Raw genomic sequence first — 22,642 nt, 5'->3', positions numbered from 1 at the left:
TTTTTTAAAGACGTAGTCTTGCTCTGTCGCCCAGGCTGGAGTGCAATGGCATGATCTCGGCTCACTGCAATCTCTGCCTCCTGAGTTCAAGCAATTCTCTGCCTCAGCCTCCTGAGTAGCTGGATTACAGGCACCTGCCACCATGCCTGCCTAATTTTTTTGTATTTTTAGTAGAGACGGGGTTTCACCATCTTGGCCAGACTGGTCTTGAACTCCTGACCTCGTGATCCACCCACCTCGGCCTCCCAAAGTGCTGGGATTACAGGCGTGAGCCACTGCACCCGGCCAAGAAGCCATTCTTATCATCAGAGGGAGGGAGTGCGGGCCAAGCGGAATCTGTGTGAACAAGCCTTGTGAAACTTACCCTCATCTGCCTCGTCACTTCTCCACGATGAACTGCCTTAGCCCAAACCTCTTTGTCTTGTCACATTCTCACAATTCACTACTGTCTGTCCAACCAAGTGTAGAAGCTTTTGGCCCTAACGGCTTCTTGAGTCTTCATTTTGCTTGTGCATGGTCCCATGTACATGTGAAAATTACTCAGTAAAATTTGTATGCTTTTCTCTTGTTTGTCTTATGTCAGTTTAATTCTTGGTCCTAGTCAGTGACCCTGATAAGCTAGAGGAAAAAATTTACCTGCCTTACAACTTCAGATTTAGGTGGACCTGAATTTGAATCCTGCCTGGGTCACTTAGCAGTGTGACCTTGACAGACCCACTTTCATTCTCTGACTCAGTTTCCTCACTGTAAATGGGGAGAAGCATCTCTGCCTCACAGGGTCCTGGGGATCAGAGGAAGCACCTGGCGCAGAGTACAGCTCGGCTATCGGAGGCTCCTATAAAAGGCCTGTCACAGGCACAGGCCAGGAAAAACCCTGGCAAGGAAAGACAGTTCCAGTCTTTGAGGAGATGAATTGAACCCACACAGAACCCCAGTGAGCAAGTGGAAGCTACTGCTAAATAGATGCTGAGCCCTTTGGAATGAGGGGGTGCTCAGAGGGTATATGGCAACCTGGGGTCCAAACAGCACTGACTACCAGCTGCTTACCAGCAAAGGGCCTGGGTTACCACCAACACCAGATGTGATGTTGGCTTGTTTTTGTTGATGCCTGGTACTAGTCATGAAGGAGGATGGAGTAACAGCATGATTGAGGGGGGTGAATGACATGATAATAGCTACACTCTCTGGAGAAAAACCAGGCTCGATCCCTACCTCAAACATTACATGAAAACAAATTACTGATGAAGATTCAAATGTAAAAAGTTAAACCATAAAAGTGCTAGCAGAAAACCTGGGAGTTTTTTTTTTTTTTCCTTTGAGACAGAGTCTCACTCTGTTACCCAGGCTGGAGTGCAGGGATGCGATCTCGGTTCACTGCAACCTCTGTCTCCCAGTTTTAAGCGATTCTCTCGCTTCAGCTTCCCGAGTAGCTGGGAATACAGGTGCCTGCCACCAAGCCCAGTGAATTTTTGTATTTTTAGTAGACACGGGGTTTCACCATGTTGGCCAGGCTGCTCTCAAACCCCCGACCTCAGGTTATTCACCTGTCTTGGTCTCCCAAAGTGCTGGGATTACATGCATAAGCCACTGTGTCCGGCTAAACCTGGGAGATTTTTAGTAAATAATCTGAGACCTTGCCAAGTATAACCAGAAGATTGGTAAATTCTACTACCTTAAAAATTTAAAAATTATTTTAAATTTATTTATGTATTTACTTTTAAGACGGGGTCTTACTATGTTGCCCAGGCTGCTCTCAAACTGCTGGGCTCAAGCGATCTTCCTGCCACAGCTTCCCAAAGTGCTGGGATTACAGTTGTGAACCACCTCCCCCAGCCAAAAAAATTTTAATTCTGAATGGTAAAAGCACCACAGACAACACTGCAAGATAAAACACAAACCGGGAAAAATATCTGCCCTTAATTTCACTGACAAAATCTATAAAGAGCTCCTACAAAGTAATAACTTTTTTTTTTTATTTTTTGAGACAGTCTTGCTCTATTGCCCAGGCTGGAGTGCAGTGGCACGATCTTGGCTCACTGCAACCTCCACCTCCTGATTCAAGTGATTCTCCTGCCTCAGCCTCCCAAGTAGCTGGGATTACAGGCGTGCACCACCACCCTGGCTAATTTTTGTATTTTTAGTAGAGATGGGGTTTTACCATGTTGTCCAGGCTGGTCTCGAGCTCCTGACCTCAAGTGATCCACCCACCTTGGCCTCCCAAAGTGCTGAGATTACAGACGTGAGCTACCATGCCCAGCCAGGTAATAACTTTTTAAAAAAGAAAGGTCTGGTCTGATGGTAGTAGGTTATCAGAACTTATTAAATTTGGTGGGTCACTAAAGTTGATATACAATCTCCCACTGCTAAATTTGACTAGCTAAAAAAAGAAAAAGAAAAAAAGAAAGAAACAGCCAGGTGTGGTGTTGTGTTCCTGTAGTCCCAGCTACCCAGGAGGCTGAGAGAGGAGGATTGCTTGAGCCCAGGAGTTCAAGGCTGCAGTGAGCTATAATGGTGCACTGTACTCCAACCTGGGCAATGGAGTTAGACCCTCTCTCTAAAAATAGTAATAATAAATAATTTGAGAGAGAGGGAGAGAGAAACCAAAAACCCAATAGAAAAGTGGGCAAGGGCAAAATATAAGTACAAATAATTCACAGAATAAGAAACACAAATGGTTGTAAAACATGTATTGCTCATCCCCACTTAAGAGAAAATAAATGCATACTCAGGGTGCACAGACTGGCAAAATGAGGAAGCCCATGACACTGGCCTGACGATGGCTGTGGAGGGTAAAGGTTCTGTGGGTTACAGTTGGACAAATAACCATGAGAAACAACACTGCACAGTTTCCACTTTTAGGACTTCATCCTGCAGGTCAAACTTGCACCAACTTATTCAGTGGAACACTAAAGAGCAAAAGATTGGGAAAAAACCTAACTGTTCATCAACAGGGACTGGCTAAATAATTACGGCTCACCCATGCAATGTGATATTTTAGTTATAAAAAAATGAAGTAACTTTTTCATTTTGGAAGGCTCTCCAAGATACCTAACATAGGAAAGCAAAGTACAGAACAGGGCAAGCTATGCACACACATACACACACATACACAAGAAAGCAAAGTATAGAATAGGGCATGCTATGCTCACACACACAGGAAAGCAAAGTACAGAACAGGGCATGCTATGCTCACACACACACAGGAAAGCAAAATACACAATAGGGCATGCTACGCGCATGCGCGCGCGCGCGTACACACACACACACACACACACACACACACACACACACACACAGATACAGGAGTAGGAGGGAGACCATATCCCCCGGTGGTCATTGTTCAGTCTGTGCCATGTGCACACACCACCCATTCGAGAGTGCAGCTGACTACACACAGACGTGCTGTCATCCTTTTAGGCTGACTCTGCTCCAGGCCTTGCACAAGTGCTTTCCCTCTCTGTCTCTGTTTCTCACTACAGTTCTTCGAGGTGGTTATCTCTGTTCTGCACATGAGGAAATGGAGGCTAGGAGAGGGTCCATAATGGATCTCTGGGTCACCAGTGAGGAGTCTGCCTGAGCCCCAAGCCTTACATGGCTGCACCATGACCCTGAAACGTGGCTCACTGGGCACCTGGAGCAGCGCGTGTGCAGTGGATGAGGCCTAATGGGGGTGAGTGGGAGGAGCGTAGGAAAAACTATAGGAGAGGGCCTGTCAGGAAGGGAACTGGGGGTCTGCAGGGCCTATGGGGTCTTGGGAACTTCTAAGTCAGTGGCCTCTATCTAGGCTGTGCATGGAAAGCACCCGTGGAATAATGGAAAATCTCTGTGCCAGGCCACGCCCCAGTCTAAGTGGGTGCTGCTGGGCCTGGATGCGAGCACATTTCCAGGACCCGGGGACTCCACATGCAGGCTGGGCAGGATCCACTGCTCTTGGCTCTAGAAGGGGAGCACTAGGGTAGTCAACTCGTCCGAGGTGGCCTTTGAGGAGCTGGCCCACACTGAAGGCAGGTGCCTGAATGGAGGAGCAAGTGGCACGTTCCATGCTCCAAATCAGGCTTGGCATGGCCCACATCCTACTTCTGCAGAGGGACTCGCTGCTGAAGGGCTGGGTCCCTGCACCGGGCCTCAGGAAGCACCGGATAGCTGACACTCCCAAGCCCAGTGGCTACAGGGACCAGATAAATGTCAGGAAGAAAGGCTGGACAGGGACTGGGGGGACTGGAGACATGACCTGTCCAGAGGGGACAACTGCCACTCAAGCCCTGATGACAGCTGCTTCCAGAGAAGCTGGCAACCACAAATTTTTCTGCGAAATCTGCTAGTTTCTAATGTCAGCAGGATGTTCAAAATGTTTTAAAACCCTACACAGGCCAAATAAAACACATATGTGAGCCAAATGTATTCCTCTGCCGACAGTTTTGAACTTCTAGTTGAACACAGTAACCCCTGCTCCCTAAAATAGAATAAGGAGGGTCTTGAGAATTAAATCACACAGCATGTGAGGCCCTGGAGGTTAATGAGACAGGAATGGGGGTGGCCGTGGGGGAGGCGGGAAGCACCTGGGAGTGGATCATCGACTCCATCGGATCTGAACTTGCGCATCGAGGGACTTTGCTCTACTTTAAGTTCACAACAAGGAAGGGCCTTATGGGATCCCTAAAGCCCCTTATGCTACAAGCAAGCTTGGTGTGTAACAGTTTTTGGCGGAAAAAGAAGGTCCACAGCTTTCCTTAGCATCTCACAAAGATCTGTGATTTACAATAGGCTAAGCATCCTGTCTTTAAAAGTAATGCCAACTCAAAGAGGCAGCTGCCATCAAATACAAAGACTGGTGCCCTTCCCAATGGCCTCTGCTTGGGCTGGACCCCATGGCCTGGTTAGGCCGAGTCCTGACCACCCAGAGCCTTCTCCTTTGCTGCTCCTAGAGGGTGGAGGAGCACCCTTCCTCTCCATCAACTTTTCTTTCTTCTGTGAGCCTCAGCCTTCCCTAAACTCCCCCGCCTGAGATAAGGTGCCCCCAGGGCACCCCCAAGGCTCCCCAGGCTTCCCTCCAGGATGGCACTGATTCCTCTGCTTGCTCAGGTCAGGGCTGGGGCCTGGGCCTGGGTCTGAGCCCCACAAGAGCAGGAACCATGTCCAGTGTGGCTCTAGCTTCCTAGGAGCAGGCAGAGAGTAGAGCTCAGAAAACGTCTATTAAATGAATGAATGAATGAACAAAAGGACGGTAATCATTAGTCAAAATAGTAATGGTAATACTAATACTGTTATTAATAGTAATGATGATGATAAGTTCGGGGATGGAGCTGACCTTGAATCCCAAGGGCGCTTTGTGTGACAAAGATCCACAGGCCACACGTCAAGTGGTGGGGAGCTGTAGTTGGTGGGGCTGGGGTAAGGCAGGCCTTGGCTCTGCCACTGATTAGCTGTGTGATCTCTGGCAAATGGGGACAATAACCACTGGCCTCAGGGGTCGTCAGAGGGTACAGGAGTTGCAGCCCCTCTACAGTGGGGGTGGCAAGAGCAGGGAGGGCCTCCAGCAGGAGGCAGGGAGGGCCTCAGGAGGCTCGGGGCCTACCGACAAGTGCTTCTCCTCGAACTGGGCAATCTTGCGTTTGCCCTGCTCCTGGTTTTCCTGGATAGCCTCGTGGACACATTCACTGAAGGTGTCAAGCTCTATTTTCCGCTTCTCCTGCTGTTTCAGGCCATACTCAAAAATGTTCACGCAGATGATGACAAACTTGTCCTTGTAGGTGAGTGGCCGTTAAGGAAGTCCACAGCTGTTTCAGGAGCAGGCTGCGGAGGGCATGGCAAAGGTGTTGGTAACCCTGGCACTGTGCGCTCAACAGTGTGTGGGACTCAAACTCCTGGTCTCATGTGGTTCATTTGGTGGATGAAGAAATCAAAGGCCCAGAGAGCCAGGACTGAGATGTGGGTACAATGTGTGTTTGGTGCGTCCCCACCCTCAGCCTGAGGGACTCAGGAATGGGGCCTGTGCGAAGGAAGGAGGCAGGGACCACTGGGGAGTCTATAGAGCAGAAGGCAGACATGCTCAGAGAGGTCCCAGAAGAGAGGCCTAGGGAACCTGGGGGCCTGTGAGCCGGTCCCAGCTGGGGAAGCAGGCAGTGTGCGTTTCTGTCTCTTGTGTGCTATCTGGAAGGGCACCCTTACTGAGGGCCTGTCTTGGCGCTCAGCTGCTGCAGTTGTACTGGGGACGTTCAAGTCCTGGCTCTGCCACTGCTTCCAGGACCCATCCTGGCAAGTCACTTCACCTCTCTGGGCCTCAGTTTCCTCATCTGCAGCTGAGGGTGCAAAAGAGCCTGCCACATGGAGTCCTTGGAGTCAGGAAGGTAAAGCCCACCGGACCTTGGTGGTCCTGTGGGATGGAAACTGATGCCCGGAGAGATGAAATGCCTTGCCGAAGTCACATGGCTACACGGGGCTACAGCCAAGGCAAACCTGGGTCACCAGCTGGCAGAAACAACCCAGCCCAGGAGCTCTGCTGTTCCCTGTTCCTCACCACCCTGCCCTCATTCTTTCCAGAATGTCAGGTGTGTTTGGTTGTTTTTGAGAGATGGTGATATGGTTTGGCTGTGTCCCCAACCGAACTCATCTTGAACTGCACCTCTCACAATTCCCATGTGTTCTGGGAGGAACCCGGTGGAGGGTAACTGAATTATGGGGGTGGGTCTTTCCTGCGCTGTTCTCGTGATAGTGAATGAGTCTCACGAGATCTGATGGTTTTAAAAATGGGAGTTTCCCTGCACAGGCTCTTTCTTTGCCCACCACTCACATAAGATGTGACTTGCTCCTCCTTGCCTTCTGCCATGATTGTGAGGCCTCGCCAGCCATGTGGAACTGTCTATCCAATTAAACCTCTTTCTGGCTGGGCATGGTGGCTCTCGCCTGTAATCCCAACACTTTGGGAGGCTAAGGCAGGTGGATCACCTGAGGTCAGGAGTTGGAGACCAGCCTGACCAACATAGTGAAACCCAGTCTCTACTAAACACAAAAAAAAAAATTAACCGGGTGTGGTGGCACATGCCTGTAATCCCAACTACTTGGGAAGTTGAGGCAGGAAAACCACTTGAACCCAGGAGGTAGAGGTTGCAGTAAGTCGAGATTGCACAATTGCACTCCAGCCTGGGCAACAAGGGCGAAACGCTGTCTCAAAAAAACAAAACAAAACAAAACCCAAAACCTCTTTCTTTTGTAAATTGCCCAGTCTCAAGTATGTCTTTATCAGGAACGTGAAAACAGACTGATCAGATAGGGTCTCACTATGTTGCCTAGACTGGTCTCAAATTCCTGGCCTCAAACAATCCTCCTGCCTTGGCCTCCCGAAGTGCTGGGATTATAGGCATGAGCCACCTCATAGGCCCAGAAGGTCAGGTTTTTGAGTGAATTTCTCTCTATCCAGTGAAGGTGGCTCCACAGACTCATCTGTGACTGGATGCCTTAGCTCAGAGCTCTCAGATCCAGGAGCTCCTTGATTCTGTCCTGAGTCCCTCAGCTCACAATTTAAGCCCACTGGTTGGCGGTCATGGCCATGGCCCTAATGACAGGTACCAACCACATCCTCTGGGCTCCAAGCAACTGGGGAAAGAATCAGCTTCTCAGGCCCCACAGACAAAGCTTCAAAAGCTGGCCTCTAATGGGGTGACCCTGGACAGTCAAGCTATGTTTCCCCCAACTATAAAATGGGGTTAATGATGGTACCTGCCTAGTGGGGTGGTTGAGAAAACAATAAATACCAGATCCAAGTGCACAACAGGGACAAGCAAGTACGGCTAATGAGAACACATTTCAATCCACTTCTCCACCGCTGAAAACCTGGCTTGCCAAAGACGGCCAGCCCATGCCATGCTGACCAGATACTCCACATGTCCCTGAAATCCAGACAGCATCTCCCCCATGCAGCTCAGCTGACCTGGCTCTGAACTGCCTCTTGGGTACATTACTCTCAAGTGGAGATTTTGCCTCCCAGGGTCTTACAAGAGAGATGGAGAAACTGAGGCCTAGAGCGGAAGGAGTCTTGCCAAGGCAGGCTGGTGGCACAGGCTGTGAGACAGCCATGAACTCGGAAGGATATGCCTCAAGGAGCTCACTGACACCAGGCAGGTAGGACAGTTTGTTGCCCTCTGAGTCCTCAGCATACATGCTGTCAAACAGGAAGGAGCCGTTCAGGTGTTCCACAAACGCAGTCTGCAGGCAGAAACACACCTAGGTAGGACGGCTCCTGTCAGGGGCTCCTGCATCGTCTCACAGGCCCATGAGGAAGGCAGGTCAGGAGGGGGCATGTTCCAGGCAAAGAGAATGGCATGTGCAGAGGTGCAGAGGCGTAAAACTGCAGGCTGTTTCCAGAATGTTACACATGGCTCAGTCTGGTTGCAAGGAGGGGTGGGGACCAGTGGGAGAGAGACCAACAGGGTCTAGTCATGAATTCAGGGCCATGAATTCATGGGCTAAGGGACCCGAGCCGTTTCTGGCATGTCATGGGGAACTGCCTTAAGGGTCTGAAGGGGCCTCTGACAGACTGTTTTTAGCACATTCTCTCCAGCAGCTGGAGGTAGGAATGCCAATAAGGGGTAGGGTCAGGACTGAGACGAAGCTGGCCCTGGGGCAGGGAGCAGACGAGCCAGGCGGGGAGAGGGCATCAGGCCCTGTGGAGGGAGCATGATTTCTATGTTTTCAGAGCCTGGGGATCCCTGCGGACCATTTTACTTGATCAGTGCCCTCTTGTGGGCATCTCTGAGCGGGGCCCAGGGCGTGTAGCCTGCCAGAGCGGTACCTTGTGCTTCTCCAGCTCCTCCTGCCGCGCCCGCTCGTCCTGCAGCCGGACCTGCATCAGGTTCTCCTGGTGCTTCAGCTCGTCGATGCTGTACTGGTGCTTAGCCTCTGCAAGCTCTTTCTGACCAGGGAATGGGAGTGGCATCATTACAGGAGGTCCCTCCGAGCCACGCCGCCTCTGCCATGCCTCCTCTGCCACACTGCAGCCTCCTGCGTGTGGGCAGGGATGTTGCACAGGGGCCTGCGTGAAGGCTGTGAAAGCCACGAGGTCTCGTGGATGAGAATGCCCATCTCCTGATGACCCTCACCAGGTTTTTGTGAGTGCAGGGAAATCAGGGAAAGACCAGGAGGAGCAGAAGGCAGCGTGGCAGGCTGGGGTTCCCGGGGCCAACCCCAGGGCAGGAGCCACAGCAATGGAGTGCTCCCCTCGCCCCAGACTGGGTGTTCTCCACAGAGGACTTGCTCTCTCACTCCCAACAGTCCTCAGCAGACCTTCTGGCTTTATTTGGGGAAGGAGGACAACAGGACAGAGGTAGAGTGAGGTCATAGGGCTGGTCACAAGGGTCTGGCCCTTGGCTCTCTCCACCGCACTGGCTCATCCCCCTGCACCTGGCAGGGAATGCTGGCACCTCTAGAACTCAGTCCCCGCCCCTTCTCACCTCACTCCACGTGCCCCAAGTGATCCCACCTGTACCATGGCTTTAAGTACTGCCAACTGGCAATCCTTAGATGACACTCAGGTCTCTACCTCCAGCCCTGACTCCGCCCCTGAGAGGCAGGCCTGGGCCTCTGATGGCCTGGTTCCCTCTGGAGCTCAGCTGTTAATACTGCTCCTGGGATGACACCAATTTGGGGTGAATCCTGGCTTGGCCTTGAGCCAGTGATCCTGGCTAACTGCTTGCCCTCCTTCAGCCTCCTCAACTTCTTTTCTTTTTTAATTTTTAAATTTTTTCATTCTGTTGCCCAGGCTGGAGTGCAATGGCATCTTCTCAGTTCACTGCAGCCTCAAACTCCTGGTCTCAAGCAATTCTTCTACCTCAGCCTCCTGAGTAGCCAGGATTCCAGGTGTGCACCACCACACCTGGCTAATTTTGCTAGTTTCTGTAGAGATAGGGTCTCCCTATGTTGCCCAGGCTGGTCTTGAACTTCTGGACTCAAGCGATCCTCCCGCCTCAGCCTCCCAAAGTGCTGGGATTACAGGCATGCGCCACTGCTCCCGGCCCTCCTCAGCTTCTTCATCTGGAAAACCAGACAGGGCAGGCCAGCTGTGATGTGGCCCTGGGACAGTGTGTGGAAGAGGCCTGGCCCCTGGGAACATGCACAAAACAGTACCCACAAGGGTGCTGCTGGAATCCCTCTGACAGAGGCAGGTAAAGGGATTAGGAGGAGGGAGCTGCCCTTTCTCTCCCAGTTGTGGGCAGGGAAAGCTACTCTTCAATGCCTCTTTTCCAAGAAACCTGGGGGCTTGAGGACTGTGTCTCACAGGGCTGGGAGACTGAGAGGGAGACACTTGCTGTGTGGTCATCAATGCGCCGGAAGTCCAGGTACACGAGGTCAGGAAGGTAGGCACAGATGAACATCTTGTAATCCTCTGCCTCAGAGATAGGGTTCCCAGAGAGGCTGAGCGTCCGCAGGCATTTGAACCGCCGGAGGTAGACGATCTGGGGAGAAAAAGGGAGAACAGCCCATTTTCTTTCTTTTCTTTTCTTTTTTTTTTTAGATGGAGTCTCGCTCTGTCGCCCAGGCTGGAATGCAGTGGCGTGATCTCAGCTCACTGCAAACTCCACTTCCCGGGTTCACGCCATTCACCTGCCTCAGTCTCCCGAGTAGCTGGGACTACAGGCGCCCACCACCACGCCCGGCTAATATTTTTGATTTTTAGTAGAGATGGGGTTTCACTGTGTTAGCCAGGATGGTCTCGATCTCCTGACCTCGTGATCCACCCGCCTCGGCCTCCCAAAGTGCTGGGCTTACAGGCGTGAGCCACCGCGCCCGTCCGAGAAAGGCCCATTTTCTTGGCAGCCACAGAGTTGAAAACACAGCTGCACCTCCCTCCTCAGTACTCTTTCAGAGTCAGCCTGGCCACAGCACCATCAGCAGTGGGTGGTGTGACAGGCCGTGTGCAGGTATGGGGGTGTTCCAGGCTAGGAAGCAGTACCGAGACCTTCCATCAGAAATGGTCTTTCCAAAGAACCAGCAGACCGTGGTTCAGGTCTGCGGAACCACGTGGTGAGACCTTGAACGAGTTACCCAACATCTGTGAGCTTCGATGTCCACATCTGTAAAATGGATATAAGGATATCATGTGTGTTACAGGTGTTGTAAGGACCAAATGAAATAAACTATGAAAAGCATTGGCAGAGTGCCTGACACCTGTTCAGTAATGGTAGTTTTAGTTGCTGTTACTAGTATAGGCACACCCTTTTATTTTTTAAAAATCTTTTAAATTTAATTTAATTTTATTTTTTGAGATGAAGTCTTGCTCTGTCACCCAGGCTGGAGTGCAGAGGTGTGATCTTGGCTCACTGCAACCTCTGCCTCCCAGGTTCAAGTGATTCTCGTGCCTCAGCCTCCCCAGTAGCTGGGATTACAGGCACGTGCCACCATGCCTGGCTAATTTTTGTGTTTTTAGTAGATATGGGATTTTGCCATGTTGCTCAGGCTGGTCTCAAACTGTTGGGCTCAAGCGACCCACCCACCTCAGCCTCCCAAAGGGTTGGGATTATAGGCATGAGCTACCATGCCCAGCCCTATTTCATTTTTAAGTAGGGATGGGGTCTTGCTATGTTGACCAGGCTGGTCTTGAACTCGTGGTCACAATAAATCCTCCCACCTCAGCCTCTGCACCTGGCCAGGCATGCCTTTTTAGATTGTAAAGCCCCATGAAAGGTACAAATATCTTAAATTAAATGCAACCCAATTTATGGCTAACCTTGAATTCCCTGGATAACAGCCAGGGAAACATTCCACTACCTTTATTTATTCTCCCTACACTCTATTTTTAGTAAAATGGGGAAAACGTTAACTAGGTAGTTAATATTAGGTTGGTGCAAAAGTAATTGTAGTTTTTGCCATTAAAAGTAATGGCAAAAAAGTGTTTTAAAAAAGCAATATTTCGGCTGGGTGTGGTGGCTCACGCCTGTAATCTCAGCACTTGGGAGGCTGAGGCGGGGGAATCACAAGATCAGGAGATCGAGACCATTCTGGCTAACATGGTGAAATCCCGTCTCTACTAAAAATACAAAAAAAAATTAGCCAGGCGTTGTGGTGGGCACCTATATAGTCCCAGCTACTTGGAAGGCTGAGACAGGAGAATCGCTTGAACCTGGAAGGCAGAGGTTGCACAGAGCCAAGATTGCACCACTGTACTACAGCCTGGGTGACAGGGCGAGACTCCATCTCAAAAAAAACAAAAACAAAAAAAAAAACCTTCATTGGATAGCATCTAGACACTGTACTATGCAAAAGATAGAAAAAAAAATAGCATGCTTTTCTGAGTGAATTTCTTCCAGTCATTTATTCAACAAACACTATTAGTCACCTAGCAGGCCTCCAGCACCAGGTAGGTTATGAAGATACAGTGGGGAACAAGGCCCATGGGGTCCCTGCTCTTAGGGCAAAAGCTTATATTTTAGGAACGGGGGAAAAATGTTTTCTTTTTAATTTTTTTTTTTTGGATGGAGTTTTGCTCTTGTCACTCAGGTTGAAGAGCAGTGGTGTGATCTCAGCTCAATGCAACCTCCACCTCCTAGGTTCAAGCGATTCTCCTGTCTCAGCCTCGGGAGTAGCTGGGATTACAGGCACCCGCCACCACACCCGGCTCATTTTTATATTTTAGTAGAGACAGGGTTTTGCCATGTTGGCCAGGCTGGTCTCAAACTCCTGACCTCAAGTGATTCGCCTGCCTTGGCCTCCCAAAGTGCTGGGATTATAGGCGTGAGCCACTGGGCCCGGCCAAATGTTTAAAAAAGTAAATAAAATCATTATGGTTTGGGTTAAGTGCTATAAGGAACATCAAGATGGCACCCTGAGAGAAAATAACAGGGAGGCCTCTTTCAGTTAGGAGATTCAGAGGTCTCTCTGGGAAGGTGACATTTAATCTGAGACCTGAGGGAGCCAGCGCAGAAGAGCAGAGGAGAGCACATTCCTGGAAGCCAAGACAGCACAGGCAAAGGCCCTAGGCAGCAAAGAACTTGGCACATACCAGGCACTGAGCAAAAGCCAGGGTGGCTGCAGCATGGTGGGGAGGAGGCTGGGAAGAAGCTGAGATGGGAGTAGTGACAAGGTCAGGGGCTGATTCATGCAAGACCATGCAGGTCAAGAGTTTAGAATTTTTTATTTTATTTTTTTTAGCGGAGTCTCGCTCTGTTGCCTAGGCTGCAGGAGTTGCAGTGGCGCAACTTGGCTCACTGCAATCTCCACCTCCTAGGTTCACTGTCATTCTCCTGCCTGAGCCTCCCGAGTAGCTGAGATTACAGGCGCATGCCATCACACCTGGCTAATGTTTTTGTATTTTTATTAGAGACAAGGCTTTGCCATGTTGGCAGGGCTGTTCTTGAACTCCTGGCCTCAAGTGATCCGCCCTCCTTGGCCTCCCAAGGTGTTGGGATTACAGGCATGAGCCACTGAGCCCCTGCCTTCAGTTTGTTCTAAGGATGGTAGAAGCCAGTGGATTTTTTGTTTGTTTGTTTTCTTTTTTTTTCTTTGGAGATAGAGTCTCACTCTGTCGCCCAGGCTGGTGTGCAGTTGCAGTGGTGTGATTTCAGCTCACTGCAACCTCTGCCTCCCGGGTTCAAGTAATTCTCCTGCCTCAGCCTCCCAAGTAGCCAGGACTATAGGCGCACACCGCAACGCCTGGCTAGTTTTTTGTATTTTAGTACAGACGGGGTTTCACTGTGTTGCCCAGGCTGGTGTCAAACTCCTGAGCTCAGGCAATCTGCCCACCTTGGCCTCCAAAGTGCTAGGATAATAGGCTCTGCCCACCTCAGCCTCCAAAGTGCTGGGATTATAGGCGTGAGCCACTGCACCTGGCCACCATTGGAGTTTTAAGTGTGTATGGGTGGGGAGGCGGGGAGACAGGACCTGATTTAATTTTTAAGAGATCTCCCAGCAAGATTCCACAAAGTGTGTTGTAGAAGGTGAGAGGCGACAGGCTGCCTCATCATTGCTGGTGGCTTTGTAAATAGTTCCACTTCCACTTGGCAAGATCTGTCAAAATTTAAAATGCACATGCCCTTTGGCCTAGCAATTCCTCTCTAGTTTATCTTGCAGATGGCTTATCCAGGTACAAAGTGACCCCTGTTTAAGAACGTCCACTACAGACTGTGTGTAATGGCACTAGATTGGAAACAACCTTGACACCCACCTACAGGGAACTAGGAACCCACATCACGCTGCACCTGAGTGGTGGAATGAACCCGCGGAGAGGGCGAGCTGATGACTCAGGAGGAAAGGAGACACCAAAGGCAGGTGCTTGGAGGGTAGCTGGACAGATGTGACAATCATGCACAATGTTTAACACAAGACTCTTGGAAAGACACACATGTAACTTAGAAGCGGCTGGGGCCTCTGGAAGGGAAGGACAGAGGCCAGGAGTGAGTGAGCCTCTTTTCTGTGTGCCCTGCATTCTGCTTAAACATCTGTTTTTAATGCAATGAGCAGAAATTAACATAAGCCTAATAAATATATAAATGACAAGAAAGTACATAATGAGATGCCAGATAAACAGGGCAGATAAGGACTAAAATCAAAGATGCTTGGGGTTTGGAGCTAGTACCTGAGAAGTATCCGTCAGGACTCTCTGGGTCAGGTCATCAAGAGGGCGAGCGCCTGATTGGTGAAGAGCATCTAGGGTCTCCAGGGTCCCTGGGATGCGGCCAGACCTCGGGAGCACCTGACCCAGACATCTCAGCATTCCCCAGCAGCTTGTCCCCATGGGTCGTCTTCCATCCTCTTTCTCTCTGGGGATGGGCTTTACCAGCTTCTCCCATATTCCAGAGGGAATACCTGGCACCCAGCACCCCACTGGGAAAGGGTGATGGGATTTCCTCCTGCCCAGTCCCTGCAGGGGCAGGATGGGAGAAAGGCAAGAGTGGGGTGTCCCGGCAGGGCACAAGCACGTCTACCTCACACTGTCCATACCCTCTCATGCCCAGGCCTGGCCCTTCAGAGGGACAGGGCCTCAGCTCCATTAAACTTTCCAAATGTCCAGAGGAAAACAAACAGAGGAGATTCATTCACATGTGGGCCCTGGGGTGTAGGACCCACCAAGACAGGAACATCTGCTCAATCTAGAGTTTCAAGCAGCAAGGTTTGGAGTTGCTTGGGGTGAGCTCTTAATCTGAATGTTCTTGACTGTCATTTTCCATGCACTTACTACGTGCCAGGCCCTGTATCAAGCACAAAAGGTTCTCTAATGGGTCCATCTTCACAGCAACCCTATGGAGTAGGAACTACTATCATTCCCATTTTACAGGTGGGTAAATGGGCACCCAGAACTCAAAGTCACTGGCCGAAGGTCAGGCAGCTGGTAGGTGGCAGCATTGAGATCTGAACACAGGCTGACTAAATCTCAGCTCTCGAGTTCGCCTGTGCCCTCCATGCCTCGTCCAGACATCCTGCTGGCAAGCATTTGGCTTCCTTGCCCTTACAGGGCAGGGCAGGCTGGACAATCAGGACTTGAGCCCTGCAGAGGGTATTGGCTGGGTTTGGATGCTGCCTGTCTGGCATGCAGGGCAAACTTCTGAGACTGCACCACCTCTGTGGCTTGACCTGGCGGAACTGCCAGTGACAGCTCGGTGCTCCCACCCCAGGCTGTTCATGTAAGCCCAGCCTGGCCATCTCCCAGCCATGATGTTAGGCTGAGGGTCAGTGTAGACCCTGAGGTGGCTCGATCAGACTGAAGGGCCACTGTGAGAAGGGGAGTTCTTGCTCTCTCCATCCTGCTAGATGCAGACAAGGAAACCCGTGTCCTTGACTGCGACCATAAGAGAATCAAGCTCTGGGGAGATGCTGAGGACGGCAGAGCCCAGAGGCAGAAGGAACCCACGTCCTTGAAGCTCTGCTGATAAGCACCCCTTCCTTGCAGTGCCAATTATCACGCCACTAAATGCCCTTGTTGTTTGCCGCAGGGGCTCAGCTTACCTCCGGCTTCAGCTGTAGCCATGAGAGACCGTAGCTGGCAGTGTCCTACCTCATTACTCACTTTCTGCCTCAGAGATGTCTCTGAAGCCAAAGAAGCCCACCCAGCCCAAAAGCCAGGTGGCGAGGAAGCTAATCCCCCTGGGATCTCCCTCAGCTGGTGGGGGGATCCATGCCTCAGGCTCCTGTCCTTAGATGGTCACTTCTGGGAGGCATTCTGGACACTTCCGAGGCCCAGGGGAATCCTCCCTCATCACCTGCGGCAGCAGTCTCGGTGACACACCTGTGTGTTGGTTCTTCCCTGCCTTTCTTACTCCAGCTTCCTGAAGCCACCTCTCAAACCGGCCACCTGCATGCAAGGCCCTGCATGCAAACTCTGCTTCCAGCCAGTTTGGGACCAGCTTCCCTTACCTGCAGGTACAGTATCCTTTCTGGTGGAACTGTCCTGGGGTGACCCATTCTCACAATCCCCCTCAAACCCATCCTCACGGGGGTGGATTCCTTCCTAAATGTAGACCTGCCCCAAATACATCTCAGACAGAAGCCTCCTCAGCTCCCACTGCTTCTCTGGCCATCCTGACTGACTGTGGCGAGGCCCGGCCACATCCTGAGCCCCACCCTGCACCACACACCTTTGACCTCGTCCAGGGACCCTGTGCTCCTCAACGGCGAGTGCAGGCAGGCATTCCCAGTGTACCTCCAGGCCTTTGCTCACACCATTCCCTCCTCCTGGGAAGCCTTTTCCTTCTGCTGGATGGCAACTTCTAGTCATCTCTCAGTGAGTCTGCACCAAGTTCCCCTCATCCCAACACTCACAGGAAGGCCCTCAGCTACGACAGTCCTCCATTTGTTAGGAACATACTCCAGCCTGACACCGAACCAAATGCGTTACATTCATGGTCCCACTTGATTCCTGCGAGGGCCTGGGCAGGGGGGTCATGGCCATCGTCTCCATCTGACAGATGAGGAAACGGAGGCATAGAAGGCTTGACCCTTGGTTGGGTTTAGATGCTCCTGTCATGTGCAGGGCAAACTTCTGAGACTACAGGGGTTTGGTCCCGCTGGACAGCTGGTCACAACTGTGTGCTTACATGCCAGTCACAACTCAGTGCTTGACCCTCCCGGGCCACTCATCTAAGCCACCATGACCTGCAGCTGGGATCTGAACCCAGGCCACCTGACTGACCTAAGCAGAAAAGGAATCTTTAGAGGCTACTGGACAGCCCCCAGGGTTGGTGGGTTGCAGAAGCAAAAGCCAGGAGCCATCTGATGTATCGCCTCTGACACAGGACCCTTAAAGCTGCCACCACACCCCCAGCTGTGTCCACTGCCACTTGTGCACACCCCTAAGCCTCGGGGTGCCCTCCTACCATCCACAGGCCTTATTTTATTGTTCCTCGGGTCACTGGCTTCTTGTCTCCTTGTGTCTTGACTATGGGGGTGTGTGCTGGTCACTCCAAAGGGACCACATCTTGTCTGTCTCTGTTTCTAGTGAGCACGGGACATATGCCCAACATTAATAGGTACTTGTCTCAGCAAATGTTTGTTATATAAGTGCAAGATTCAGGGAAAGAACCGCTACTAATGTGGAGATTGTAAACTAGTGCTCTCCGATGAATTTTGTTGGGTTAAGCGTGGTATTTAAACATTAGCAAATCCCTCGTGGAGTAATCTGGATTCCTGGCTTTTCCAGGAAAATGAGAAGATCTGGAACACTCAGCCTGTACTTCCCCTCGCCACAAACTCCCACTCAACCCATGGCGCTCCAGGCCCTGCAGGTGTGTGTGAGGGCGGGCTGGGCGGCCACTCACGTTCATCATGTTGTCAATCTGGTTGTTGCCCAGCGACAACACCTGCAGCTTGACGAGGGCGTCCAGGGAGTCGATCTTGGAGATCCGGTTGTTGAACAAGCTCAGGTCCTCCAGGTTCACCAGTGTGTCCAGCCCCTCAATGGTCTCAATGTTATTGAAGGACAGATCTGGGAAGAAGAGAGGGTTGTGAGGGTCTGCTGCCTGGGTCAGGGGATGGGCTGTCCTGAAATAAAATCATCAGGGCTACCGAGTGCCCTGTGAGCCAGCACCAAGCTGCCAGGGCCGGAATTTGACTCACTATCTAATAGTTTGTGAATTTTTTAGAAGCGGGTGTGGATTCTTTCCTGCTGCCTTAAATGTTCACTGCCCTCTCCAGTTCTGCCAATCATCCTCCTGGCTGGGGACATGCGGGCAAGTACTGTTGTCTATGCTCTGTCATAGTTCTGGGAAGAAAATGCTAACCTGCAGGTCTGAAGCAGTGCCCTTGGGGGTCAGGGGTAGACAGTGGTGGAGTGTCCCCTTTCCTCACACTGTGGCATTTTAGCAAGACCACCTCCTGTCTGCTTTGCATTTACCAGTTTATCAAGCACTCATGTGTATGTCCTCTGACATCAGCCCTGAGTGGTAGTTTGGAATTTGTCTCCCTGTTTGATCATTTGGGAAGCAGAAGCTCAGAGAGACTCAGTGATTTGCCCAAAGCCACACAGCTAACCACGGTGGGGCCAGAGTTCATCTAAGGCTTCTCCCTGGACATGTGGTAGGTCAGTTTCTTCCAGCTCCCTCACAGCTGTCTCAGGCTCCCTCATCAACTGTAACCTCAACCCCAACCGAGACTTCAGACTAATTCCACATCTTTGGGAAAAAAAGTACCATCTTTTTTTTTTTTTTTTTTTTTTCGAGACAGGGTCTCACTCTGTTGCGCAGGCTGGAGTGCAGTGGTGCAATCACAGTTCATTGCATCCTTGACCTCCTGGGTTCAAGTGATCCCCCTGCTTCAGCCTCCTGAGTAGATGGGACCACGCGCCACCACATCCAGCTAATTTTTTAGAATTTTTCTTATAGAAACAGGCTCTCACCATATTGCCCAGGCTAGTCTCAAACTCCTGGGTTCAAGTGATCCTCCCACCTCGGCCTCCCAAAGTGGGGATTATAGGTGTGAGCCACCATGCCCGGCCTAAAAGTACTTTTTCCCCACCACAGGTTTTCAGGCAGGTGGGGCTGTTATCTTGTCCTGGAACACCAATGGCCTAGAAGCCAAAAATGAGCATTTTTCCTAGGCTTGGAAATATGAGCATGATAACCACAGTGATCACATTTAAAAGGTGATTTGCGGCTGGGTGTGGTGGCTCACACCTGTAATCCTAGCACTCTAGGAGGCTGAGGTGGGTGGATCACTTGGGGGATCAGGAGTTCAAGACCAGCCTGACCAACCTGGTGAAACCCTGTCTCTACTAAACATACAAAAATTATCTGGGCATGGTGGCACATGCCTGTAATCCCAGCTACTCAGGAGGCTGAGGCACGAGAACCACTTGAACCTTGGAGGTGGAGTGAGCCAAGATTGTGCCACTGTACTCCAGCCTAGGTGACGAAGTGAGACTTTGTGTCAAAAAAAAAAAAAAAAGTGATTTGGGAGTTGAGTTTAACCACATCCTAACTGAGCCTCCTCTGCATATGAGGGGATGCTCACCTGTTGACATTGAGAACAATGATAACTGTCCTTTCTCTATGCCAGGCCCTTTAAGTGCATTACCTTGTTTAATCCTCATAGCAGAGATATCATACCATTTTATAGATGAGGAAATGGAGATTCAAATGGGCCTTATGGTAATATGCTCAAGGTAGCGCAGCCCATAAAGGAATTGAGGTTCAGGTCAGGTGTGGTGGCTCACGACTATAATCCTGGCACTTTGGGAGGTGGAGGCAGGTAGATTGCTTGAGGCCAGCAACTGGAGATCAGCCTGGTCAATATGGCAAAACCCTGTTTCTACTAAAAATACAAAACATTAGCCAGGCATGGTGGCACACACCTGTAATCCCAGCTCCTTGGAAGGCTGAAGCATGAGAATCATTTGAACCCGGGAGACGGAGGCTGCAGTGAGCCGAGATTGTGCCACTGCACTCCAGCCTGGGCGACAGAGTGAGACTCTGTCTCAAAAAAAAAAAAGAAACTGAGGTTCACAGAGTGGACTATCTTGTGCAGAGTCAGTGTGTTGGCTGAGCTGGGGTTTGAACGGGGGTCTAACAAATGACAGGCCTGCACACTTCCTTCCCCACCATGCCACCGGGTTCTGTTCTTGGGAGGCTTAGCCCACCCACTAGTGGTGTGCTAGCAAGTGTTTACCAATGCGGGCTGAGGAAAACCCCTGATTTGAGGTGCTTGCTCATTTCTGTGGTGTAAATACTCCCACTGTGGCCAATTTCAAGCTACCAGCGTGGCATCCCTGGAAGCAAAGTTGGGAAGAGCTGTGTACAGCCAGTGCTAGCCAGCTCCAGCACATCCTCAGCCCCGTGCATGTCAGTGTGAGAGGTCATGCTGAACCATGGGAGTGCCACTTCCCTAACCCCCATCCTCAGCATCCCAGGGACCCAGCTTTTCTGGCTGTGGTTGGGTCCCTGGGCACCTAGTGCCATGGCTGGACAAAGACCAGCTTCTGACTATACTCTGAGGGGCAGCGTGACCTCTTACCAGAGCCTGCTGTCACTGCTCTAGCACCCCCATCCCAGGGAGCACTGGCTGTCAGTCCAGTGACCCTTGGAAGCATGGATGGCCACTGCAAGGGGTCGGGGGAATGAGCTGACTAGGAAGTGTGTGTGTAGGGGCGCCAAGTAGTAGGAAGATAAGCTTTTGTTAGGGAGGGAACCAAGACCAGTATTCAAGTTTCTCTCTGGGTAAGCAGACAGAAACAGGGGGCTGTCATGGGGCTCAGTGGCACTTGCTTTATGTCTGAGAGACAGCCAGGCCAGGGAGCTCCTGCTTAAAACCATGGCATTCAGGAATCAGCATTAATGGGTGCTAGGGTGCAGAGAAATGAGAAACGGGACGAGACCTGGGCCCAGGTGTCAGAGGACCTGGCTGTGGTTTGGTTCTGCTACCTGTAGCACGTGGCTCCATCAAGCTGGTCAGCCTCCCTGAGCCTCAGTTGCTGCATGTGTGAAATGGCAGCATAACCCTGCCTGTGGGTTTGCTGTGGGCTTGCAACTGTTAGCACAAAGGAGGTTGGGAGTGTTTGGCAAACTGGGAGGCTCATGATGCCCCAGGGTGCCCTTATTACCAGGAGACCACCTGATAGGATGGAGGGAATGTGGGCTGTGAGGTCAGACAGGCGTCAGGGTGAGTCCCAGCTCTGATACTTCTCGGTCGTGCAGCTTTGGGCAAGTGCCTGGGGCTCTCTGAGTCTCAGCTCCTCTTCTGTAGGTTGGGATTATAACAGATGCCCAACTCTTAGGATTAAAATGGGGGTTAAACAAGACAGTGCATAAGGAGCTCTCAGGCCCATCACCTTTTCCCTGCTAGGGGCCCACTGGCCCTCACCAGATGTGAGGATGCTCCTAAGAGGCCAGCAGAAGGAACACCTCATCAAAACCCTCCATGGCCTTGGCAGTGAGGCCTGATGCGGTGGCAGTGACCTTAGTTTGCTCATCTCTATGATGGAGATGCTGTGTGAACTGAAAGACTCATATGGAAAGCATACAGGCCCCACTTAGCATGTAGTTAAGTGCTTGAAACACACTAGCCTCTGTGACGATGATTCCTGGTTTGATCTGGGTCCCACCAGCCAATGATTACCTGTCGATGGTTATCTGTCAGCCTGAGTCTAGATTAAATAAGAGTCCACAGCTGCCCCTTTGTGCCCCATCCAGACAGAAAGTTTGGGCAGGTAAGAGCAGAATGTTCTGTGGTCCTGTGTCTGAGCACATCTTTGCTGCGTTTTGCCCAGCACAAGCCCTAGGCTTTTAAAAAATAGCAGCTTTCTTGCTCCCAGCAGGCAGAGCTTCTGCCGTACCCTGGCTAATGATGGCCCGGCAGCTGAGCGTCACATACAATTATTGTCTCCTGGGAAGGCAATAACCTTGGCAGGGTGTCACTTTTGATTAGGGTGGACACACACAGGAAAGGGCCTTACCCAGCCAGACCAGGTGTGTGAGGTTCTCCAGGCCCTCGATCTTCTCAATGATGTTATTGTCCAGCTGCAGCTTCCTCAAGTTCTCAAACTGCCAGAGGTTGTCTATGCGGAGGATGTCTGAAATAATGGAAGCTGATTCCAGCCTCAGGTTAGGGTCAGAGTTTTGGGCTAGTGTACTGGAGGAGTGAGGCAGAACCATACAAAAGGAATCTACCACTCTTCTGCCTTGCCCTGGAGTACGCAGGCACCCTGCAGATGTGGACTGAGCATCGAGGAACCTTGTGTCCCTATGAGGTGGGCGGGGATCGGTACTGCCACCCAGAGCCACAGAAAGACCTAATAGGTCTACTAGTGTGGGGCTAAGAAGTCGTTGGTGTGGGAGTGAACTGGACCTGGCCTGGGCAGGAGACTCGTTTGTGCTGTCTCTGAGGCCGGGCCAGGGCCTCTCCAGGAGGCTGGTTCACCTTGGGACACAGGACACAGGCAGAGGCCTTCCTTCCACAGTGTGATAAACAGAATGAAAACATGTGTCTCTGTTGGTGGGAGGGTTGATCACCTCGTTCAGCCTTTTTGGAGTGTTGTTTGGCAATGTTTATTGAAATATTTCAAGTCGGTGCCCTTTGACCTATAATTTCTCTACATGAAATCTGTCTCCACACTTGTGTATATGTCCAAAGAAATCCCAGGCCAGGCGCGGTGGCTCAAGCCTGTAATCCCAGCACTTTGGGAGGCCGAGGCGGGTGGATCACGAGGTCAGGAGATTGAGACTATCCTGGC

General features: G+C 51.2%; 1 protein-coding gene across 1 annotated transcript in view; it reads right to left on the bottom strand.

Annotated features, from left to right (window-relative positions):
* The window catches only part of LRRC48 (leucine rich repeat containing 48), a 47,397-nt gene that overhangs the window by 13,762 nt on the left and 10,993 nt on the right, over nt 1-22,642 (bottom strand). The window contains exons 4-9 of the mRNA XM_011975273.1: nt 21,866-21,982; nt 17,739-17,905; nt 10,298-10,448; nt 8,789-8,904; nt 8,090-8,202; nt 5,576-5,750 (exon numbers count right to left, since the gene is read on the bottom strand). Of these exons, the coding sequence (XP_011830663.1) occupies nt 5,576-5,750; nt 8,090-8,202; nt 8,789-8,904; nt 10,298-10,448; nt 17,739-17,905; nt 21,866-21,982 (839 nt within the window). The remainder of the gene's footprint in view (nt 1-5,575; nt 5,751-8,089; nt 8,203-8,788; nt 8,905-10,297; nt 10,449-17,738; nt 17,906-21,865; nt 21,983-22,642) is intronic.

Source organism: Mandrillus leucophaeus, unplaced genomic scaffold (assembly GCF_000951045.1).
Source record: "Mandrillus leucophaeus isolate KB7577 unplaced genomic scaffold, Mleu.le_1.0 Scaffold153, whole genome shotgun sequence".
Lineage (NCBI taxonomy): Eukaryota > Metazoa > Chordata > Mammalia > Primates > Cercopithecidae > Mandrillus > Mandrillus leucophaeus.
The sequence above is the reverse complement of the archived record's forward strand: the minus strand, read 5'-3'. Positions and strand labels throughout refer to the sequence as shown.